This window comes from Curcuma longa, chromosome 11 (genome assembly GCF_044706935.1).
Source record: "Curcuma longa cultivar G26 ecotype Majalengka, Jawa Barat chromosome 11, ITB_CL_G26_1.1, whole genome shotgun sequence".
Taxonomy (NCBI): domain Eukaryota; kingdom Viridiplantae; phylum Streptophyta; class Magnoliopsida; order Zingiberales; family Zingiberaceae; genus Curcuma; species Curcuma longa.
Window position 1 is genome coordinate 13173967 of NC_133871.1, and position 23449 is coordinate 13197415.

Below are 23449 nucleotides of genomic sequence, written 5' to 3' on the forward strand. Positions count from 1 at the left end.
GGTGCTGCCCCTTCTCCCTCGCCTCGCCGCCACCTTGGCTGCTGTACTTCGCCGACCCACTCCTCAGCGTCCCGTACGCCGGCAGCGGCGGCGGAGGCGTCAGGTTCCCCGACCAGCTCCGCTCGACGCCGCAGCACCGTGCCATCCACGAGAACCCGTCCTGCTCCGAGGTGGCTTTCCTCTTCGGGGAAGGCGACTCGTAGCCGCCGCACGAGAGGCAATTCAGACTCATCGCGGCCGTCGTCTCGGACAGCCGGGCCGTCGGAGGGGCGTTGGCGTGGATGGAGAAGAAGGAAGAGGAGATGAGGTCTTTCTTATAAACCGGATCATTCGGTTCTAATTTTAAATTTCAACGGTGCCTAATTTTGAACTGGGCTGTTACTTTTTAGATTAACCGATGGAGCCGGTCGACCTGATTTGGAGGAACACACTTTTATTAGGTGGAGAAGGAAACGTGGCTGGAATCGCTTTGACCCAAGTCCTTTAAATCTTGGAAAAGTCAACTACAAATTTTTGATAAGTCTTTTTTAATATGTTGTGGATAGTTCATCAGAGGTGAATGATATAATGAATATATTAATTTTAATTTCTAATTATTTTTATTTTATCTTATTTTTAAAATATATAAACTGAAAAAAAAATCTTTGCTAAATTAGATCATTGACATAAGAAATTAAGATCGCTAAATTATGAGCAATACCCTCCTCCTCCTCCAACGTGATCAATTATAATTTCTCGATTTACCTCCTCATAAATTATTAATTGTTAAAGTGACGGAATCCATCTTTTGCAAAAAAGATTATTAATATAAAAATATACTTATCTTAATTGTTAAAAATAAGTTTAAGATATGCAGCAAATTTACGTTTTTGAAAAAAAATACTTGCGGAATCAAAACATGATTGACAACATCATCGATTTTCAGAGAGCAACTAAATCCAGATCAAATGCACGAAGAACAAATATATGACAGCATTAATTGTCATGATGAATAAAGAGAAAATTTAAGTATTAATATTGTCAGTGCAGAATGAAAATTTTCTAGAAAAGGTTGCAACTTTGCTTTGGCTGTATGCAACAACTAGAATTGGAGCACAGAGGAAGCATGATTGTTTCCAACTCAAACAAAATGTATACAGGAGCATTCACTTGTCGAACTGTGAAAATGGCTATTATGAAAAAAATCTACAGGATTTACAACACAACTCAAAACCTTGAGTTTACCTTATAGACTCTGTAACTCAATTAGGATAGCAGAAAATACATCTCTCGACTTATTGCTGAGTTACGTGTTTCTGAATGAGCATCAGGAACAAGATGTTTCCATGATAATTGCATAGATGGGGCCTGCTCATCTATTTCTTGTGTTATTTGCAACAGTCCATGTTGATGAAAAAAAAAGTGCAAGGCGCATCCAGTCTGTTAATTGGCACAATGGTTGCGAAAAGAGATGCTGCGGTAGACTAACCATCCTTCAGCCACATAAGCATTGGTAACAATGCTGTTGATGTCATGCCTCTTTGTTCCAACATATGAGATGGTGCCCTGATAAGTATTTTACCTAAAATACATTAGTTCACAATCAAGAACTTCTTTTGCATAAATTAGACTGAGGAAAGACAGAGGCGATAAAGATAACTTACAGAGAACTACATAATCCAAGGCCAAACACCCTGAGCCTGGTCAGCCCGCTTGTATATAAACTTCAACAATGGTGACTCTGCACTTGAAATCCAAAAGAACAGGAATTGAAGCAATTGCATATATTACAGTTAGAAAATAGATGGTCAAGGGCCTCATAATGTGTTGTTATCTTGCAGAAACTCTACATTCTGGCTGCAATTACTGATGATAGCTTACAAGCTGTTATGAACTGTGATTCTGAATTAACTTATGGGTCTGTACAGCCATTGAAAAGAAGCAAAGAAGTGTTAGTGGAAGACTTATCAGGCAAAAGCTGCTCTGCTTCTGAATTTGGCTTAGCAGTTTGTGCCTTCTCTGATACAGGAAAAGCTAGTGAGAGGGAAAGCGAAGCTGGTGCATCATCTCCATCAACCACTTCAGCAACAAGTAGCTTATCTAGATTGTTCCTTTCTGTAGTCTTTTGAGATGACAAAGGGAAGGCCACCTGGTTTATGAGACTTCTTTTATCTCCCAAAGCTAACTCAAGGTCAGGGATACTAGATTTAGGTGAATCGTCATCATCCAACGAAACATATATTAGGTTGTCTGCCTTTGTACATGTAGGTCCTTGATTGACATGGAAGAAATAATTTTCAGTATTTTTTGAGCTCTCTGATGTTTCTCCATAGAACAGGCTAGTATTTGTTAAACTAGATGATACAGGTTGCATTTTAGAGGATAATCCACTGCATGAAGTTTCCTCCCTTAAGTTACAATTGATATGCTCACCATTATCAAGCCTCATCTTTTTGTGTTCTTTTTCATCACTCAGAGATGTGCATGTTGACCGATCTGTCCACAGCATTGAATCACCTGTGGCTTGTAACAAATTACCAGAAGAAGTTTTCAGCGTATCCAGCGAGCCTGGATGTGCACATTTCAGATTAGGCTTTGATTCCCAGCTAAGATGGTCTAACATTTGTACATTTCTTTCATTATCTGATCCATGAAGTGGAAGATAAAATGAGAAGAATTATACAGATTGAGAGAGATGTGAGTCAAATTACAAGAGAAGACACACCTTGCCAGCAGTTTAATGAAACCGACTTTGAGTGTTCTAAACAATTACCAACCCTTGCACTGCTGCCATGAACAAGGTTTTCAAGATCTTTTCTGCAATCTGAATCACTAGCAAATTCGTCCTAATATATGACATGTCAGCCAAAAGTGTGTGAGATTAAACAACCAACAAATAGGATCATGATAAAACTAGATAAAATACTTGACTAGGGCTGCAAAACATCAACATAGAGGCTTGTACATGTAATTTTATTGTGCAAGAAAGTCAACCGTTGAATAAAAAATAAAAAAGTTGTACAAGTTGCAAAAAGGATAAATTGTGGCGTAATCTTCCATGATATGCAATTAGAATTCTACTTGCAGGATTATACTCTACTAGTTGCTACATTATTACTTGCAACTAGTCATCAGCTTTTCAAATGATCCCAAGTCAGAAGCCAAATAACTAAGATTAATGATATGCAAAGTGTTATATTAAAATGAGTAGGCTCCACTAGGAATCCAACCAATTAAAAACTTCAATGCAGCCGTGTGTATCTTGAAACTCTCAAGGCTGTAAATAAATAGAGTTATTAGTCATCAAAATCCTTGCTCTCTTCCATCTATTCATATGAAATAAAATTATTGTGATTCATAACTTTAATATAAAAAAATAAGATTAATACAATCTTAAAATGACGTATCATATTCAAACTAGGGAATTAATGTGGCACTATTTTCCAACATCAGAGATTAATCATGCAGTCAAGCGATATTGGTACCAAATACACATAGAACAGTCAAATAAAGGAAGATGATCAAGTATCACTTATCAATTGCTAGAACTTTAGGATTTAAAAATTTAGGATCTCATTCTAATTGCATTGGACAAGATATGCAATAAATTTTTTTTTAAAAAAATGGCTTATGATTTAATTTTAAAGATGAAGTTTACTATTTGTGTAGTTCTATTATCTCTGGCAAGCCTAATCTATTTTACATCGTGTTTTAAGAAAGGTGGTTTTTGTAAGGACTATAAGCCTGTCTCCTGTCTCCTGTCTCCTCTCCTGTTGTTTCATTCATAAACACAATTTCTATTTGAAAATTCTCCTCTCTCAAAGAATTACTGATTGAGACATGCAACTCGATAAGAACACCAGCTAAGAACACAGATTTATCCTGCTCATATCAAGTCCCATGAGATCGCTGGCTGGATAGCCAACCTTGCTCATGCTGCATTAAATGGTATCGGATATAACATTGTTCCCACATTAAAATTAAAATAATGAATATGATAATGCAAATAGATACCAAGTCACTCATTAGGGAAGAAAAACCTGTTTGAGAATGAACTAAATACCTATCAATATATTCATGAATATATATACCCAACACTATCAGCACATGAATTTTTGGCATTTGCAGCATTGGTGACCCAGGATTTGACTCATGAAATAGAAATATTATCGTCTAGTTAGAGAATACCATCAGCCAAGAAAAAACATTCTCCATTCAAATAAGATGTAATTCCAGTCTGCACAATCAAATTATCATCTAAGGCAAGTCATGTTATAACCAAATGCAATGAGCTTGGGCATATCTACTGCCACCATATGACATTTGACAATAGTTTCTTCCAGCAAAGATGATCCAGACTATGATGCATGAAGTTCCTTTCTATTAGGCAAGACTCCAAGCAGAGATGATCCTACCACTAACATGGTAGCTTTCTGGTTAACCATGAAAAATTTGAAGCAACTTGTGCAGAGAGAGAGAGAGAGAGAGAGGCTTACCAATCTGTATAGATTATCTTCCATCTCTGGAGGCAATTTTTCAATGTCTATCTGAAGTTTTGGTTCTGGATGGGAAACAAGGACTGAATTGTGCTGGCTCATGTTTCTAGATGCAGAAGCTGCAGGAAAAGAGGATGAAATATGTTTCTTTTGCACTTCATCATCAGGAACAGCCTGATGCAAGGTGTCCTTTAGAAGAGATGGTTCTTTGTTGGAGACCTCATTATCCTTCCCTGATGTTGGAATATCCTGAAGATCACTGCAGATACATCTGGATGCATCTGCAGTGGGCAATCTGTCAGATGAAACAGCCCTATTTTTGACATCAGATATGATAAGCCTGCTACAAACACCAGAAGCAGTTGGCATAGACAGGTCCTGGGTGGCAGGTTCCACCTTCAAACTAGAAACAGAAGGCTTCTTATTAAGACCAGGCAGGTCTATCAAGCTATTTTCCTGACTTCCTCTAAATACACCCCAAAGATAAAATAAATTGTTCCAACCTGAAGTACAGAAAACAACAGTAAATCAGATGCTCATTTATCGAATTTCTTGGTAGGTCCACATAAAACCACTTAGGATATGCAGATAAAGTTTAAAATCTTTTGACCAAAAAAATACACTAAATGGTATATTGTCCCTCTTATGATGTAGCAACAGTTAAGGTTGAATCTTACGTTGGGAGTCCTTTGGTAATAGACTTGAAGGGAATATAAGAAGTTGCATTGCACCAATAACACCTACGAGAGCTAGATCATTTTTTAGTATATTATCCAATAGCTTCCAATAGTAATTTTCATAACTGCACAAAATGCAACATATAGAAACATCAGATATTGTCCCAACCTGCAGGCTTTATGGAAATTTGCAATGAACAAATATACATAATAAACTGACCTGTCAATATTTTTAGCAAAGAAAAATATAGCAACATTATCTTCTCTAGGACTGCTCTCATGAAACTGCAAGGGCCATGAGCTTAGACGAGGTACTTCCTTCAACTGAACTTTGCATGGAAACTGCCCTGCCACTTCCAGTGCTTTGGGTGAGACATTGGACGACAAGTGAGCCTGAAAACCATCAAAAACAGCAGGAGGCTTGGCAGCCCTCAACACCTCAAAAGCACCTCTGAGCATAATAAGAAAAAAGTATAAGCATAATGCAGTAAGCTATTAAAATGATTGTGTAACTATATGATTATAATGATTTAGAATTAAACACACTCTTAAACACTAGTAAGAACATGTCATACTGCCAGATGTAGTCCATCTCTGGAATAGCTGAAATTCTCAGTAGATCAATGGGAATGGAAGCTTGGCCAGGGAATGCAGTAGGCCTTGCCAACATGTCATCTGTAAAGTCAACTGTCCCTCCTCCAGAAACATTTATAGATTTCTTATGATCTTCCATTTGTTTTACATGGATAGTATATGCTGCTTTACTACAATTTTGAACATCAGTTGTCCTTGCAATGGAAGACAAGTTTTTAAAACTTGAAGATAAAATTGTGGCTTCAGAGTTTACATCAGCACTGGCTAAAGAAACATCCTCGGATTGATCAGGTGATTTTCTCTTAGTTCCAGATTTCCCTGTTAATCCCGGAATTACATTTTTCCACTTAATACCTCGGTTATCCGTATCCTTCAAACTTCGTTCAGAAGAAGGTTTTGTGGCAGTCATGCGAAGTTTATCAACTGCACAGAACAGTGAGGTGTGACCTGTTTCATTACACTTATGGCAACGCGGTAAACGATTTGGGACCGGAACTGCCTGCCTAGAGTTTATAGATGTTTGGTCCTTGGCTTTGACATCTCTTTGTGTTAAGTCAGCAGCCTGAGGTGAATTTTTGTGGGCAAGTTAACTACATCGTTTGACAAAAAGGAATACCAGTGAATAGCTTAGTTACCTTGGAAACAGGTTGAGAAGTCTTATGATCTTCGTTCTTACATAATCTAACTACAGATGTACTTCCAGCAGTTCGAGAGAGAGATGCTGATGGCTGTATCTTCAGTTCAGTAGCTAATGAATCCCCAGAATAATCAGTTACAAATAACATAGATAAGCTACACAATCAATACAGAAGCATTTACTTACATGAACTAGTTGCATCGATTGATCCTCTTTTACCAGATAGATTGCTTAAATCAGACATCCTGCTTACTTTGTAACCACAGTTTTGAACATTTGAATCAACCTTTGTCAACACTGCAGAAGCGACAAATTGCTGATCACATGTAGAATTTTTCTTATCCAGCATAATCCCACCTTTCACTTGCTTAGGATACTCATGATGTGGTGGGTTAAGTGCATGCACTTTGTTTGATGTCTCAGCATTGGAGAAGCCTGAAGTCTCGCTTCCAAATGATGCAGATTTTGTAATTGTCCGGGATGGTCCTTCATTTTTTTTGTTGGTTAAATTAGATTCCCTGTTAAGTTTTAGCTTCCAAGGAACATTATCCAGCAACTGCTTCACTTTTGGCACTTTTGAATTGTTAAACGAATTTGACTTTGACAGAAGCCCTGAGACTAAAAGCTTTAAACATGTGAAACTAAGTGTATTAGAAATGCTCAAGCATAAACTATAGCAAACCTACCACGTGTTGGTTGCAATGGTGTTTGCATCCTAGATGATTTGAGGCCAGAGGCAGTTTGTGTGTGAGAATCTGGGTGATATATTTCTTCTGACTTGCCGCATATTGTGGAGGAGATTGGTTTTGCCTTCACACTATCATGTTTGTTGTTGTTCTCACATGAGAACTGAGAAGGTTTCTCAGGAACAATTGTTCCAGTAGATGCATCAACTGCTTCATAGAGTTTCTCCTTAGAAACAGAATTAACCTCCAATTTCTCTTCCTTCGTCTTAAATGAACTAGACTTAATTGGATCTTTATTGTATCTTCTCACATCTGGATCAGTTGCTTTATTGTCCAGACTGCTTTCCTTGCTTCTAGTATCTTCTTCTAAATGCAGCGGAGCTTCTGTTGGAGCAACTTGTGCTTCAGTTTTTCCTGCCACTTGATCTGCAGCTTCCTTCAGTTGACATTCTTCACATAACCACTCACCTTCAGGGACTTCAGCCAACATTACTCGCATGCAGTAGCTGATCAAAAGAAAATTTCCATCAAACAAAATAGTTTTATGAAAAGCATCTCTTGAAAAAGAAGAAAAAAAACTTACATATGCTCAGCCCCATCACTGCATCTGCTACAGATAGCAAGCAACTCATCCTGACCTGCATCCCCACAGATATCACAGACTTTTACCTGCAAAAATATCACATAAAACACTCTAAGTATGTGCAATCATAAAAAGCATGTAACTAAGCTCCTTAACCAACTAGTCATGTATCAGTTCCTTACTTCTTTTTGAAATGACACACACATCAGATATGGAGAAGTTCAATTTAATTGCAGTGACCACATTTTGATGTTACATGAGAACAACACTTAAAACTAGTAGAAATGTAGCTTTACATAGAGTTCAACAGCAAGATAACATATGGATTAGCCAACTCAAATAGTTGGGACTGTGTTTATCGGTCTGTTCTTCAATGTTGTTGTTGTTATGAAAATAGCTGGTTAACAGATTATAAATAGTTCTGATTCAGCAAGATAAGGAATTGCTTAGCTGACCCTAAAATTATTGTTGACAAGATTAAAGCTTCCATTATTTGTCAAAGATTAAAACATATTACCAATTTCCACATGGCTGGTTAACAGATTAAAGATATATGCATCATTTACAAATAAATAGTTGAAAAATGGAAAGTTAGCATTTTTTTTGGAACCATAAAACCAAAATAAAAAATCCACAGACGGGTGAGGAGCAACTAAAACAATCCTTTTCAGAAACAAAATGTTATCAAGATTACCCTACAAGTAAAGTTGAGTGAAACACTTAACAATTGATAAACATAATAGACTCAAAGATGCATCACTATACCTACACCCTCATCAATGGTCAAATCCTTGTTCATTAAGATGCAGCACTTGTTCAAGTTCAAGACTAATTTGTCATGAGTCAATGACACATCTCAATAAAAAAAGTTCCTACAATACATATATATATATATATATATATATATATATATATATATATATATATAAATATAATATACACTACCAAAGAGAAGGAAATTGTGAGCTTACATCATCTTCAGTTTCTGCTGAAACTTCACTCTCAAAATCTGGCTGTAAAAGCACTTGAGGTGTCTGAGAATTTGAGTTGGGGCTATCAGGTTGGTCTTTGCTATCCCTTGACTTTACTGCCTCTTGCAGCTTTAATCCACTGCTGCAATTTTCAGCATCAATGCCTCCCAGAGAAACTAATTGAGGATGAGTATTTCCACTATCTTCTGTGCTAACATCACCATCTGCAGTATCTTTTTGCCCATTCACATTGGCCATGGTTTGAGAAAGATGTGTTTTCCCTGGTGAACCTGAACAAAAAATTTGGGATTTTGAAGATATATTACTACTTGAATAGGGGTCTTTTAAGCCATTGGTATTGTGATAAGGGTTGGCATCTTCCAAACAATATGCACTACTATTCTTCAACATAAGTGTTGAATTTCCTATAGGGTTAGTCTGATTCTCTTCAGATTCACTATTAATATAGTCATCAATAACTTCTTTCTGAATCTCCTTTTTGCCATTTTTCTCAAGTGAAGATTCAGATGACCTGGAGTGGCATCCTATAAGTTTCTTCTCTAATTCTGCAGGATGATCATGATTTGCATTACCAGAATCGCTTAATACAACATATGAAATATTGTCCCTCTGGCACTTTTTATGTTGTTCATCAGCAATATTTGAAGTTCTTCTGTTATGCAAATCTGATGTTTTATCGCTGTCTGAGGAGAAAAGACGATCACCAGTAGAGCTCATTTGTTCTTGTTGGAAATTGTTCTCTTCAACTACATCAAAAGTAGCCTTGCAATCTAAGACAACCTTCTCAGATGCAACATGTACTGCTGGTGCTACAATTGTTTGTTTACTTTCAGCATTTTCAACAGATGAATCATGTACCAAACTATTACTTTGTGGATGACATATTGTGCTTTCTTCTATCTTCTGCACATTATGTTCTCTGCTCTTAACAGCAACATTGATCAAAGAATCATCATCTTCTTTCTGGGAAGTGATATTTTCGGAAGGCTCCCTGTCAAGGTTCAACTCCATCTGTGGTGAAGGCCAATTGAACTGCAAACACAATGCAAGGAGAAGAACACACGTTGCATGTCCCAGGTTCTAGCCAAGTGTGAGAATCCTTAAGTACGTTTAAGCACTTTGATCAATTGGGCAGATCACTGAGTAAGAACAACAGCAAAATAAGACTATATGCAAAAGTTGAATCACATGCTAAATTGCATTAAAATAAAGTAAAATACATGTTTCATCATTAACAAAATCCAAGATCAATGGTTTTTGTTAGCATCACAACTAAGTAAATTTACTGCAGACAAATAAATTTTGAAGGTGGCCAATGAAAATTTTACTTGGTGTAATAAAAAAGATTAAATTGATTTTGATATTACTGATGATATAGTCTTCCTGAAGCACACTGGTAAAGGATAAGATCCATATAACCAACACCAAGTAGTTGGGTCAAATAAGACTTTGATGACAATGACACTCAAGTACATTTACTATGAGACTAGTTATACCCAAGTTTTTTAATTGAATTAAACTAGTTAGAAACTTAATCCTAATAATTTGAGGCATGTTTTAGTGTTTTGTTAGGCCTTTTTGATGGAAGAATTGGCTTATGTGTAGAAACTTAATCCTAATATGGGCATGTTTTAGTGTTTTGTTAGGTCTTTTTGATGGAAGAATTGGCTTGTGTATCTTATAACTAGAAGTAATTAACTAAACAGACCGTTAGTACAACGAAATCATGGTTAGTCTAATGGAATCATTAGGCTCCTATAAGTTTGTCTTGTAGTATTGTAATGAAATAAACAATAACTAAAATGGTAACAAAGGCATATTACTCATTCTAAGATGAGTTAAAAACTTGTCTGAATTAAAATATCTCATAGAATGTCCTTGGAGGATTGTAGTCATATTCATCAAGGGGGCCTGTGTGCAGCATTTACCAACCAGTATCAACATCATCTAAAAAACCAGTCCATAATCCACATACATTACCACAATCAGGATACAATATCTGACACGCTAATCCAGAAAAAAAAGCAACCTATCACCACTGTAAACATGCACATAAATTAAGGACAACATAGTCAAGGGGGCCTTGTGTGCAGCATTTACCAACCAGCATCAACATCATCTAAAAAAATAAGTTCGTGATCCTCATACATCCACAATGAGATCACAATAGCTGAGCACACTAATCCAAAAAAAAAAAAAATTATCACCACTATAAATAGTAACATAAATTAAGGATACTTCCAGAAACACTCAAATTTCACCATCATCTATCAATTTCCCTATCTAATAGAACAAATTCAAAGGAGGTTGAGCAATGCAGCAGTATTAGAACGTCCCAAAACCACAAAGAAGAGTAAATTAGATGAAAAAACAAACTTTCTCAATAAGGAAACCATAACTCAAGAAAGATAACCCAATTTCTCATCCCATTTGATCACAAAAGCATTTCGGCGTCAACAGCAGAGCATAAAAAGCAAATCAATCAAATCATTCCGTCAAGTAGACTAATCCGAATACAGAAAAGATCCGATTGATCAAATAGATGAATGCGGAGCCATGATCAAGAGTAGTAGAGGGGGTACTTTTACATGCCTCCGGTTGCGCCAAACTCTCGGTGGCTTACTACAGCTAATCCAGGGCGCGCGCTGGTCGATCTCTCATCATCCCACGCCTACCGGTATCAGCTCCGAATAGGGTTCCGGTACTTACCGCCCGATGCGAATTAAGCCCCGCGGCTGCCGAGGGGAGGAGAAGGCGGTGAGTATCGGAGAGAGGAACGGCGAAGCGAACAAAGAAGAACAGATTAAGCTAGCGCAGGAGTCAGCGAGAGTAACCGCTCGCTTCGAGGAGGCGTTTCAATGGAGACGAGGGCGATGGGAGGGAGAGAAGGGAAGGGGGCGAAGGCGGAAAGGAAGAAGAGGGGTGTTCCTCAGATATAGAACATGGAACCAACCCTTGTCACGTGACTTAGATGATGTCCTGATATTTTTGCGTTTTGGATAAATATAGTAATACTTGATAATTTTTTATTAAAAAAATTAATATTCAAAAGCTGTTGGTGTGCATCTACTGAGACGGGTAAATCGGTTCGACCCGGTTTGGTCTGATTTAGTTTGGGAGTTGGGCCGGACCGAGATGGCTCAGCCTGCAGAGCCAGCCCAGCACGGTAATCCATGAGTCGCTGAGATGTTCCATTTATTATAACCAACCAAATCTTCAACGAATATTCAACTTTCATCATTTTTATACTCAAATATTAATCTTCATTCTCATTCTCATAACTATTCTCTGTACTAATAATTTTTTTAATTCCATCCAACTATTAATTTATTTTTCATTTGATAATCAATTTTAAATATCAATCAGTCTGCGTTGTTGTTTCAAATACAATATCATTATGAAATGCACAAACTAATAACTTGCATAGTTTAGAATTTAGATGAAGCCACAAACTAATAACTTGCATTGATCTCAGGCTCTTAGAATGTGAAATGCAGTTCATAAAATGAACTTCACACTCATTCATGCACAAACCGCAAACTGTAAAAGCAGAAAACAAGATCTGTAATCTTCTGGTGCAAAGAAGATGAAGGAAACAACACAGCAAGAACTGGAAGAAGAGAATTCAAGAGGACAATGATTATTGTTGTATCCTCGACTCCATGGATTCAGTTTCTTTGTTTCCGATCTGTGCTTGTCGAACCCTGCCAAATGGATAAAAATCATTTCCTGTCACTTGCCAACTTCATAAAAATTTAGCATGGAAAACAGCATGTAGAAAGAAGTATAGGTAACAGTAGTCCTTTAATTAAAATCTGTGAGTGTTTAAGAACATTTAACTCACCCCAACTGAAGTTACAAAGTTGCAGACTGCACATTTCACTGATCTTGCTCCGTATTGGTACATCAATAGCATATGGCAATTTCCACACTTCACATGTGCCACTTGATTTGCTGTATTTCAACATGTAATAACTCTCATTTCATTCAGATGAAATGCATGGTTTTCAAGTTTGATATAGTGTTTATCCAATTACTAACTGAATACCATCTTGTTGCAGAGAAGCAGTTTTGAGAAATGATTTACTCTTTTTCAGTAGTTTGTGTATGAGCAAAAAACTTTTATTCAGAAATAGATGAATCGAATAACTAAGCTTTGAATCATTCTCCTCACCCTCTTCAGCCAAGTTAACTGTCTGACAACAAGAACAATGGACACTAGTTGCTCCGCGTATGAACATCAGGAGAGTGTGGCACCCTCCACAAACTAATTGAGCCATTTCTGTACCTGTTGGATATACAGCGATAGTAGCAAAAAGTTCAAATAGTTCAGTTATCACAAAATAAAAAGAAGAGAAAATTAAGAAAACAAGTTAGATCAGGTAAAGCTCAAGGTTCCAGCTGACATGAACTTAAAATTAACCTTGAAACAATCTAATGCTCCAATTAGTACTCTTAGATCCAAATTTACATCAATAACTTTTCATTTAAATCTGTGAGGACCCCTTTTTGTTTTAATTTGATGCAGTGTTCAATGAGGAAGAGTGTACCAGGAGGTGGCACAGCGGTTACTGCACTGCAAACGGCACAGCATACTGATGTTGCTCCCAGAGGATACGAGAGGAGGTTTCTGCACCCTGAACACACAAGCTGGCTTTGTACACCTGAGAATCAAAAAGAGAACTAATCTACACAGGGATTTTGTCTCATGGGAATGTATGCTGAGCGACACATGACTCAAATTTTTGTTTCCCTTTCACAGGAAAGACGAGTCACACAAAACACAAGCTTGTATAGTTCCTAATTAAGGCATTGTTCCATAGACAACATGATCATACAAGTCTTGCCACAAAATAGCAACAATGGAACTTATTCAGAATATACAATACCATTTGACGGTGCGAATAACACAGGAGGTGTTGGATACGGAGCCAGTGGAACTGGCATTGCTTGCCTATGCTATGCTACGCCCTGACTGCTCCCAAACTGTTTCACACATGCACCTTCAGTTCGAGGCCTACATCATATATAATCATCTTCTTTTCCTCACTAATTAAGAATTAAAGCATGAACTGTCATTGTTCTTCTTTTTCCCATCCATGAATTGATTGAGAAAGACGTGTGCAATTAATTGCCTGCTGCAGTCTGTCTGCAAGCTTTGATTCATGAAGCAGGGCACGTTCCCACCACGAGCGTCGGAACTGCCGGCTGAGGAAGCGCCGCGTGTGGCAGACGTTACTGGATTCGACCTAGCAGTAGCAGTTTGCCGGTCCATGTTTCCTCGTATTCATGGTAAAATCCACGTGTCCTCATGTAATTTTTCCCGATATTTATCTTATACACCAGCAAAATAATTCTGTATTTTTACAGCAATTCCTTAAAACACCTTAATTATGTTTGTTTTTTTTTTCCATTTTACAAGTTTCTGCTATCGAAAATACTCATTAATATTTTCTATATTTCCTGCAGAAAATGCATTGTTCATAAATAAGATCCCATAGTAACCAACCATTCACAAGAATTATCAATTATCAGTGTGCTAAGAAATAGGAACTCAAAATCCAACTGACACAATCATCAAGAAGTACATAGAATCAGTTCTACAGATTTTCAGGAATGAGAGCTGCACAACAGCTAATCCAAAGAACCTTCAATGCCAAACTATTTGTTGAAAAGTAAAACACAGCTCTAAGCAACATCGAATTACACAATTGCATTCGCTGCACTTGCAATCCTTGGCCACAGGTCTGCGCATTCCTTCCCAATTGGTCCAGTAATAGCAGATCCTGAAACAATCAAATGAGTTACAAATACAGTTTAAAACTTACATGTTCTTTTGTCTCTTTGATAGAACATAAGTATGTGCATACCTTTCATTTCTCCCTTGGGGTTGACGATCACTCCAGCATTGTCTGCATGATTGGAAAAGCAAGAGTATCAGACGACTGAGAATGTGGGAGACACTGTAATGTTACAAAAAGCAAGAACAAAATAGAAGTTGCAAGTTTGGCATCAATGCAAGAATACTTGAACAGGATATCATGAATGTAGAATTTAAGAATGAAATGATTAATTTATTTTACATAGAACATGAAAAAAAATGCAGAAATAACCAGAGCATAGACATAATACCAGCAAAATGATAACTGAACCAGTGGTGCGTCAAAAAATTAACAATTTGGGTACCAAATTGCCAATGTGCAGCATGTCGAATATCATACAGAGCCATACATCAAATGTGAGGGAAACAGAGAGTATACAAGCAAACAAACTTCATAGGATAGGAATACAAGGCAGCATACTACCATGTGGAACGAGATAATGGTAGGTGATGGTAAAAAAAACAATAAATGAAGAATTATAATGACAAAAAATCTGGCTATTATGCCACCAAACCAGGTGAGATATTGCAAATCATCTTAATAAATAAAGGTCTAACTCAAAGTGTGCACAACTCATGAAAAAGAACGCGTGCTCCAACAAGTATCAGAAGTTTCAGCATGCAAGCACTGCCAAGACCTATAATACTTGATAAGGGATATAAAATTCAGATACCAAAGGCATAAAGCATGTAAGCTACTGTGGCGCATGCATAATACCAGTGCAATGCAGAGAAGAAAGAAGACAAATGAGCTGCCAATATTAAGCAATCTCTGACCAAACTTAAGCAATATAAGCTCAACCTCTAGTAAACACCCTTCTCGCCCAAAAACAACACAATTTTCTCTATGTTGTTTTTTTCCTTCACGACATAACTTGAATGTTTGCTCAATATAATTGCTGAAATTGTCAAGTTGTCAAGAACTTTTGTATAGAAAAAACCTGTAACCTCTCCCCTAAGCAATAATTAGTGCTCACGAATTACAGTAAATCTCTACGATCTCAGATTACATTATAAGAGAGGGTTTCTGCATCTCAAAAAAAAAACTGCATGGAATCGAATATGAACTTTAGGAGTCAAGTTAAGTTCTTTCTCCACTAATTACTCATCAATAACGTTCATTCCGAGTATATTAAGATGCAGTCAGTGGTTCACAAAAACAACAACTTGCAACCTGTTATGAAAAAATTATCACAAGTAATCGACTTGGAAATGGGGATCAATCAGCATACCTTCAAAGTACATGTAGACGCCGTCCTTTCGGCGCCATGGCTTGCGCTGACGAACGATTACAGCGGGCATGACCTTCTTCCGGAGATCAGGCTTCCCCTTCTTGACAGTCGCCATAACCATGTCCCCGACGCAGGCCGAAGGCAGACGGTTGAGGCGGCCCTTGATCCCCTTGACGGAGATGATGTAAAGATTCTTCGCTCCGGTGTTATCAGCGCAGTTCACCGTGGCGGCCACCGGCAGACCCAGAGACATCCGGAACTTGTTCCCCGCCGTCCCTCCGCGACCTGCAAAACCCACACGCCACGAATCGAAATAAAAAACCGCACAAAATCTCAACCACGTAACGACGGAGATGTTCTTATCGGAGCCCGCAGAGCACCTCGCTTCGACATCTTGGAGGAGCAGGAAGCGCAGCGACCACGAGAAGGTATGGAATGGCTACGCCGTCGCTGGACTTTTATGCGGGGGATCTAGGGTTTTATCGTTGCAGGATTTTACGAGAAAGCCATTGGGCCGGAGGCAGTGGTCGTCACTGGGCCTTTGCGATTTAAACTCTTTTTTTTCTTTTCATAATCACAAGTAAAATATAAATCGCTTTTTAAATTATATTTGAAAGAGGAAAAATGCTGTCTCAATTATATTTGAAAAAAATAATAATGCTAGTTATCAAAGGTATAAGTCATCAATTTTCTCAACGAGAAGGGATAGTCGAGCATAAAAATTTACCGTAGCAAAGTTACAGAAAAGGATAAGAATTCGAATACTAACGAAGTTAGACAATACCTTCCTGTGTCATGACCAACTGCATGTAATTTCTCGATTTACCTTCTTATAAATAGTCGTGGGGCCGCTAAGATGACGAATTCCACCTTTTTTGCAGAAGAGCACAAATATTTACATATCGTACGAAATATAATACGATATCAAAAGTATAGCATCTCTTTTAATTTATGAGAAAATCACAATGATCAATCATGAATATCATCATTCATATTAGAATATTATGTATCTTGTTGAAATTGGAGATTGTTGACTATAAATTATATTTTAATTTATACACATGATCGATATGTTGCTTTAAAAAAATAATTTTAATTAACAGATTTTTACTTATTTAATTTATACACATGATCGATATGTTGCTTAAAAAATAATTTTAATTAACAGATTTTTACTTATTTAATAAATTGTTTTGACAAATAATTTATATTAAGAATAGTAATTTAAGTTGACGTAGTCTTGTTAAATAATTTTCATTTAGCTAGCAGATTTTATAGTCTTAATTAACTCTTGAGTTTGATCGCATGTACGTTTATGAGTTTATCTGTTTAAAAATTCAAAAATTATTCTAAGAAAAAATAATTAAATCTGAATAAGATTAAAAAAGGAAATCTTGTTTATTATATTTGCTCGAAAATAAAATTGAGGATCCCTGATTTCCCTTGATCCTAAAAAATCGGAAATTCCATTTTTTTTAGAAGCAAGTAATTTTTAAAAAAAAAAGAATAATCAGTACAGTAGTAGTTGAATCCATTCGACCAGACAAAACAGATTTCGATCGTATTGAGATCGAGAAGTAATCGTCTCCTCAAACAATTAATTAAGTATCTATTCTTCTCTTAATGCAATATATAGAGCTTTTTTTTGACTTCATCGTTAAATTAAAAATAAATAAAATTTTAAATAACATCAATACGAAAATAACATGTATTTATAAAGTGGTTTATAATACTTTTGGAATGAAGAAGGCAACTTTCATAACTGGGCACACAATTAAAACGAGAGGAACACAATTAGCATTGATTAAGTAGTTATCGAGCTTGGGTTTTGTCCTATTGGGCTTAGCGATTAATTGAACCCACATCTCACAACACTAACTTACTGATTTAATAATTTTCATTTATGATAAATAAACTCTATCTATTTTAGCATAGATAATTTACTGCAAAAAAATTAACATTTCGGTCGTTAAATTAGTGATCAAAATCAAATCGATCACTAATTTAATGATTGAAATCCAAATTCATCGTTACATTTAGCGATCGAAATCTAATTCGATCGTTAAATTTAGCGATCGAATCACAATTCGATCACTAAATTAACGATCGAAATCTAAATCGATCGCTAAATTTAGCGATCAAACGACAATTTGATCATTAAATTTAGCGACCAAATTGGATTTCGATCGATATTTAATGATCGAATAGGATTTCAATCGCTAAATGAGATCACGATCAATTTTTTTATGATTTTTTTATCGCTAAATGAGTTTAACAATCGATAAGCAACCGAAAATTCTAAATGAGATCAGGATCATTATTTTTATAATGCTAACTTAGTATCTAAATGAAAATTTTCGAGTAGATTGAAGATCATTGAGCCGTTGAATCCATTCGACTAGATAAAATAGATTACAGATTTCGATAGAGAAGTACTCTAAATGAACCCTATCTATTTTAATCTAAATAATTTACTGACTTAGTTTCTAAATAAGAACTTAGGCGTAGACGGAAGATAATTAAGCCGTTCATTTCTACAATAACATATCCCACAACATGCTGATTCAATAATTTTCATACATGATAAATAAATCCTATATATTTTAGCATATATAATTTATTGCAGTAAATTATCTATTGCTAAATTAGCGATCGAAATTCAAATCGATCATTACATTTAGCAATTGAACGGCAATTCGATCACTAATTAGTGATCGAAATCCAAATCGGTCGCTAAAATTAACGACCGAACCACAAATATTCGATCGCTAAATTTAGTGACCGAATTGGATTTTGATCGCTATTTAGTGAACAAATAGGATTTCGGTCGCTAAATGAGATTACGATGAATTTTTTTTAATGATTTTTTTCGATCACTATTCGATTGCTAAATGGGTTTAACGATTGATAAACAATCAAAAATTCAATGGCTAAATATCATTATGGGTTTAACGATTGATAAACAATCAAAAATTCAATGGCTAAATATCATTATTTTGGTAGTCCTCCTTCCCTCTATAACCATGATGAAGAAATTCTCTGTTTGCCTTGTCTAAAAATGAGTCTTTATATTTTAAAAAAAAAACTCAAAAAGCATAACAAAAATCGTCACGATGTAAACGGTACATTAATTTCTTCTATTAATTTTTAAGCTTTAATTAGTAATTATTAATTAATTAATTTTAAAATTTTGTTATTGTAGAAATGCAACGGCTCGATGATCTTCAATCAACTCGAAAGTTTTCATTCAGTCAGCACTACCAAAATAATGATTAGCGATTGAATTTTCGATCGTTTATCAATCGTTAAACTCATTTAGCAACCGAATATAGCGATCGAAAAAAATCATAAAAAAATCATCGTAATCTCATTTAGCGACCGAAATCCAATTTGTTCGTTAAATAGAGATCGAAATCCAATTCAATTACTAAATTTAGCAATCGAATTGTGGTTCGGTCGTTAAATTTAGCGATCGATTAGGATTTTGATCACTAATTAGTAATCGAATTGCGGTTCAATTGCTAAATGTAATGATCGATTTGAATTTCGATCGCTAATTTATCGATAGATAATTTATAAAGACTCTCAGGCTATCAGTCCCATGTAGAGGGGAGAAAGAGGTATTCATAATATGGTTTAGAAGAAGGGCGGGCTGGGGACACACTTGTTGCATGAAGAAGAGCGGCCGAACACGAACACACACTACAAATGTGAGGGAAATTGCTTTGACTGCTTCAACAGTAGGTAATTAGCTGATGTCCATTCTCTGACTGCTCGTCCCTCCTACTCCGTAGTATTCCACCACTACAAAAAAAACCCCACGATTAGCAACGGATTTAGCGATCGAAATTTTTTCGATCGCTAAAATAGCAACTAATTTACATTTCAGCCACTAAATAGTGACTGAATTTTTTTGGTCGCTATTTAACAATCGAATTGTAAATTCAGTTGCTATTTTAGCGACCAAATTGTAAATTCAGTCGTTATTTTAGCGATCGAATTTTTCCAGTCACAAATTTACGATCGAAGTTAATATTCAGTCGCTATTTAGCGATCGAATTGTAAATTCAGTCGCTATTTAACGATCGAATTGTAAATTCAGTTGTTATTTAGCGATCGAAGTTTAATTGGGTCGGTATTTTTTGAAGCGGACGATAAGGGAAGAATTTAGCGACCGAATTTAATTTATATTCGGTCGTTAATATTTAGCGACCGAACTAATGATTGGTCGCTAATTTAGCGACCGAACTCCGGTTCGATCGCTAATTTAGCGATCGACCACTAGTTCAGTCACTAAATTATTTTCTTAACCCAGTTTTTTTCCTTTACTTCCTCCCGAACCCTAAACACACGTTGTTGTCCCGATCTTCGCTTTCTCTTCGCTGCGTCTCTCCTCTGCCCGATCTCTCCAATCTCCTCCTCCGGCGTGATTTTCCCGGCGGGATCTCCTTCTCCGATGTCTTAGGTAAACCCTAAATTTTTTTCCTCCCTTATTCCCCTTAGGCGCGCCCCCGCGGTAGACCTCTTGCGCGGCCGGCCGCCGGGTGTGGTGGCACGGCCAGCCGCCAAGTCTGGTGGTGGACCCGGCCGCCGGGCTAGTTGCGCGGCCTGCTGCCGGCTTGGTGGCGCGGCCGGAAACATAAGGCAGCGAAACTGCTTGATGGGTTGCTTTACTTGATACCTCCATCGCTAATTTTAGCGACCAATTTAAATTTTCGTCGCTAATTTTAGCGACCGAATTAGTATTCAATCGCTAATTTTAACAATAAAATTCTGCTATGATTTATAAATTTAGCGATCGAAATTGAATTTGATCGCTAATTAGTGACCGAATCTGAATTCGGTCATTAATTTTAGCGATCGAAATCGATTTCGATTGTTAATATTAGCGATCGTTAATATTAGCGACCGAATTCAATTTCGGTCGTTAATATTAGCGATCGAATTCGATTTCGGTCGCTAATTAGTAATCAAATTCGATTTCGGTCGCTAAATCCAATTACGACGAAATTTTTTCCGATATTTTGAATCGGTCGCTAATTGGTCGTTAATCGGATTTAGCGACCGAAAAGTCGGTCACTAATCGATGTTTTTTTTTTGTAGTGCACGTCCCGCACTGCAACCGCCGATGTCTTTCTCCACGACAAGATACAGAAAAATCAAAAACCACAAGATGACTCGTACACACTCAGCTAGCTAGCTTTACTTTGTTAGGGCAAACGTGGTCAGGGCAGTAGTACTGATCGATGAGGATGGGATTGTGCACTGCTGTCAAGTTGATGTACTCAAAGATGATCCCTTTTGTATATCTCGATCCCTCCTACATCCTCAAGCCAACAAACACGCAGCTCAATCGATCAACAAGAACCATTCTCAGTTTCTTACTCAAAACCCTAATGAAAGACGAAAAAGAAAACTTACTTACTTGCTATGTCTTTATTCTCAGTCCATTTTTTGCGTGAAATATATGAGAATGCGACACACTAATTTGCTCCACGACTGACAGAGTTTTGAGCACCAAAGCTACCAATACTATAAGTAATTAAACAAGCTTGATTAACTCGATCAATCGAGTTCATTATATTAATGAAACCGATATATCGATCGGTGTAACCTTATTCCGTGGCCTAGCCCGCAAGTGATGCGGCTGACGTTCACATCGAAGGTGCCATTGCCGATCGAAACGCAATCATCTCCTGTAATAACCATCATTTAGAATTCTAATCTGTTCATTAATTACGCTAAATGGTGGTGACCTGTGGAAATTATGCAGTTGGACACAGCAACGTGTTGGCAGTGGCTGACGTGGACGCCGTCGGTATTTGGGCTTCCTCCAGGAGCGCTCACGGTGAGCCCATGAATATGGGCCTGAAAACTGAAGCCCAACACCACGTGTATTTTTGGGCTGTTCCTGATCCGTAATCCCCTCACCGTTGACCCGTCGCAGTTCGTCACGACTAACGCCTGGTATTTATTTACATATTTCTTTAAAAAAAACTTCGAATAGTTTAATTTTTAATAATTATTATTTTCGCTCTTACATCGGGAGCAATGGAGCATCTCTGCAAAATTTTAAAAAATATATTTTTAAAACAAAAAGAATAATAGGGAAAAATGTGAAAAATATATACTTACGTGTCTATTTTTGCATTGCCAATAAGGTCGTCCCTGGCCGTTGATCTCTCCGTAACCGTCAATAACCAACCCATTGAGACCGTTAAAACACTACACTAGCTCGACTAGATAAAACAGATTACAGATTTCTAGAGAACGAAGGAACCTATCTATTTTAACCTACTGACTTAACCTACTGACTTAATACCAAAATAAAAACTTAGGCGGTAGACTGAAGATTAGGCCGAACTTAGGCGTAATTGGAGATGGCCGTTCATTTCTACAATAATAAATTATAAAAAATAAATAATAATAATGATGAAAACTTAAAAAAAATAATGAAAAAAAATGTACCTTAATGTTCTTCATCTAGGTGGATATCGCGTTCAGCTCTAGTTGGGAAGACATTGAAGCATCTTCCACACCTGAACTTGTTTCGCCCATGCACTACAAAAATAACCCTAAATAGCGACGGATTTAACGATCAAATTTAAAACGGTCGCTAATTTAGCGACCGAATTTAAAAATCGATCGCTAAATAGCGACCGATCGCTAAATAGCGACAGAATTATAATCGGTCACTATTTAGCGACCGAATTTAAAAATCGATCGCTATTTAGCGACGGAATTTAAAAATCGATCGCTAAATTAGCGATGGAATTAATATTGGATCGCTAATTTTTGAATTAGACAGTACTTATGCGAAATAAAGCTAAATTTTAACGACCGACAAAAGTTTGGTCGCTAAAATTAACGACCGAAGCTTGTGGCGGTCGCTAATGTAGCGACCGAAATTAAGTTCGATCGCTAAATAACGACCGAACTTAATTTCGGTCGCTAAATTAGCGACCGAACCTAGGTTCGGTCGCTAATTTTAGCTACCGGGTCTCTATGATTTCTCTCCGATCTCCTACTCCGTTGGGATATTTATGGCGGGATTTCTCTCCGTCGTCTCGGGGTAAGTTTGTTAGGGTCGATTTTGTTTTTTTGTTGGTGTTGGGCGCGGCTGGTGGCGCGGCCGACCGCTGGTCTGGTGGCGCAGCCGGTTCCGTGGCCGAGTGCGGGGCTGGTGGCGCGGCCGACCGCGGGTCTAGTGGCACGGCAGCAGGGTTAGCAGGGTTGGTGGCGTGGTAGGGGCTGATGGGGCGGCCTGCCCCCTTAGGTCGAGGAAAAAGTTAGTTGTTTGTCAATATTCCTGTAACACCCGTATTTTCCTCACTTAAGATTATTGGTTAGATTTAGAATACTTCATAAAGAGATAAGGGTTAATTATAAATTGTAGCGCTCAAAAATTCTCAAAAATAATTTTAGAAATATTCTATGATTTTTCTGGAATTTTGTCGCTAAAATTAACGACCGAAGCTTGTGGCGGTCGCTAATGTAGCGACCGAAATTAAGTTCGATCGCTAAATAACGACCGAACTTAATTTCGGTCGCTAAATTAGCGACTGAACCTAGGTTCGGTCGCTAATTTTAGCTACCGGGTCTCTATGATTTCTCTCCGATCTCCTACTCCGTTGGGATATTTATGGCGGGATTTCTCTCCGTCGTCTCGGGGTAAGTTTGTTAGGGTCGATT

At 37.2% G+C, this 23449-nt stretch overlaps 3 protein-coding genes across 3 annotated transcripts; all 3 read right to left on the reverse strand.

Annotated features, from left to right (window-relative positions):
* Nucleotides 1-1087: 1087 nt before the first annotated feature.
* On the reverse strand, nt 1088-11529 carry LOC141838840 (uncharacterized). Its single transcript, XM_074726433.1, has 13 exons — nt 11227-11529; nt 8624-9783; nt 7653-7738; nt 7070-7575; nt 6570-7001; nt 6382-6494; nt 5728-6308; nt 5373-5603; nt 5153-5277; nt 4476-4978; nt 2705-2825; nt 1644-2622; nt 1088-1545 (listed from the first exon to the last, which is right to left on the reverse strand). The coding sequence occupies exons 2-12, from the start codon at nt 9653-9655 to the stop codon at nt 1892-1894; spliced, it is 4461 nt and encodes a 1486-aa protein (XP_074582534.1). The 5' UTR covers nt 9656-9783; nt 11227-11529; the 3' UTR covers nt 1088-1545; nt 1644-1891.
* A 700-nt stretch (nt 11530-12229) lies between these two features.
* On the reverse strand, nt 12230-13620 carry LOC141838841 (protein LSD1-like). Its single transcript, XM_074726434.1, has 5 exons — nt 13534-13620; nt 13195-13308; nt 12819-12932; nt 12489-12598; nt 12230-12348 (listed from the first exon to the last, which is right to left on the reverse strand). Exons 1-5 carry the CDS (start codon nt 13589-13591, stop codon nt 12313-12315), a joined length of 432 nt encoding a protein of 143 aa, XP_074582535.1. The 5' UTR covers nt 13592-13620; the 3' UTR covers nt 12230-12312.
* Nucleotides 13621-14183: 563 nt separating this feature from the next.
* Nucleotides 14184-16243, reverse strand: LOC141840859 (large ribosomal subunit protein uL14x/uL14z/uL14y). Its single transcript, XM_074728940.1, has 4 exons — nt 16138-16243; nt 15758-16042; nt 14515-14556; nt 14184-14430 (listed from the first exon to the last, which is right to left on the reverse strand). The coding sequence occupies exons 1-4, from the start codon at nt 16148-16150 to the stop codon at nt 14348-14350; spliced, it is 423 nt and encodes a 140-aa protein (XP_074585041.1). The 5' UTR covers nt 16151-16243; the 3' UTR covers nt 14184-14347.
* Between the last annotated feature and the right edge of the window lie 7206 nt (nt 16244-23449).

Bases quoted from the DNA above. Each gene is read 5' to 3' on its own strand.
- LOC141840859 (XM_074728940.1), bottom strand. The intron at 14,557-15,757 runs GTATGCTGATTG...CCAATCATGCAG, and splicing joins CGTCTACATGTACTTTGAAG to ACAATGCTGGAGTGATCGTC. The intron at 14,431-14,514 runs GTATGCACATAC...TGATTGTTTCAG, and splicing joins CCCCAAGGGAGAAATGAAAG to GATCTGCTATTACTGGACCA.
- LOC141838841 (XM_074726434.1), bottom strand. From the start codon at position 13,591: ATGCCAGTTCCACTGGCTCCGTATCCAACACCTCCTGTGTTATTCGCA. The intron at 13,309-13,533 runs GTATTGTATATT...TTTGATTCTCAG, and splicing joins GTTATTCGCACCGTCAAATG to GTGTACAAAGCCAGCTTGTG. The intron at 12,349-12,488 runs GTGAGTTAAATG...TCCATTTGGCAG, and splicing joins ACTTTGTAACTTCAGTTGGG to GGTTCGACAAGCACAGATCG.
- LOC141838840 (XM_074726433.1), bottom strand. From the start codon at position 9,655: ATGGAGTTGAACCTTGACAGGGAGCCTTCCGAAAATATCACTTCCCAG. The intron at 4,979-5,152 runs GTAAGATTCAAC...TCTGTACTTCAG, and splicing joins ATTACCAAAGGACTCCCAAC to GTTGGAACAATTTATTTTAT. The intron at 2,623-2,704 runs GTGTGTCTTCTC...TTCATGGATCAG, and splicing joins TTCATTAAACTGCTGGCAAG to ATAATGAAAGAAATGTACAA.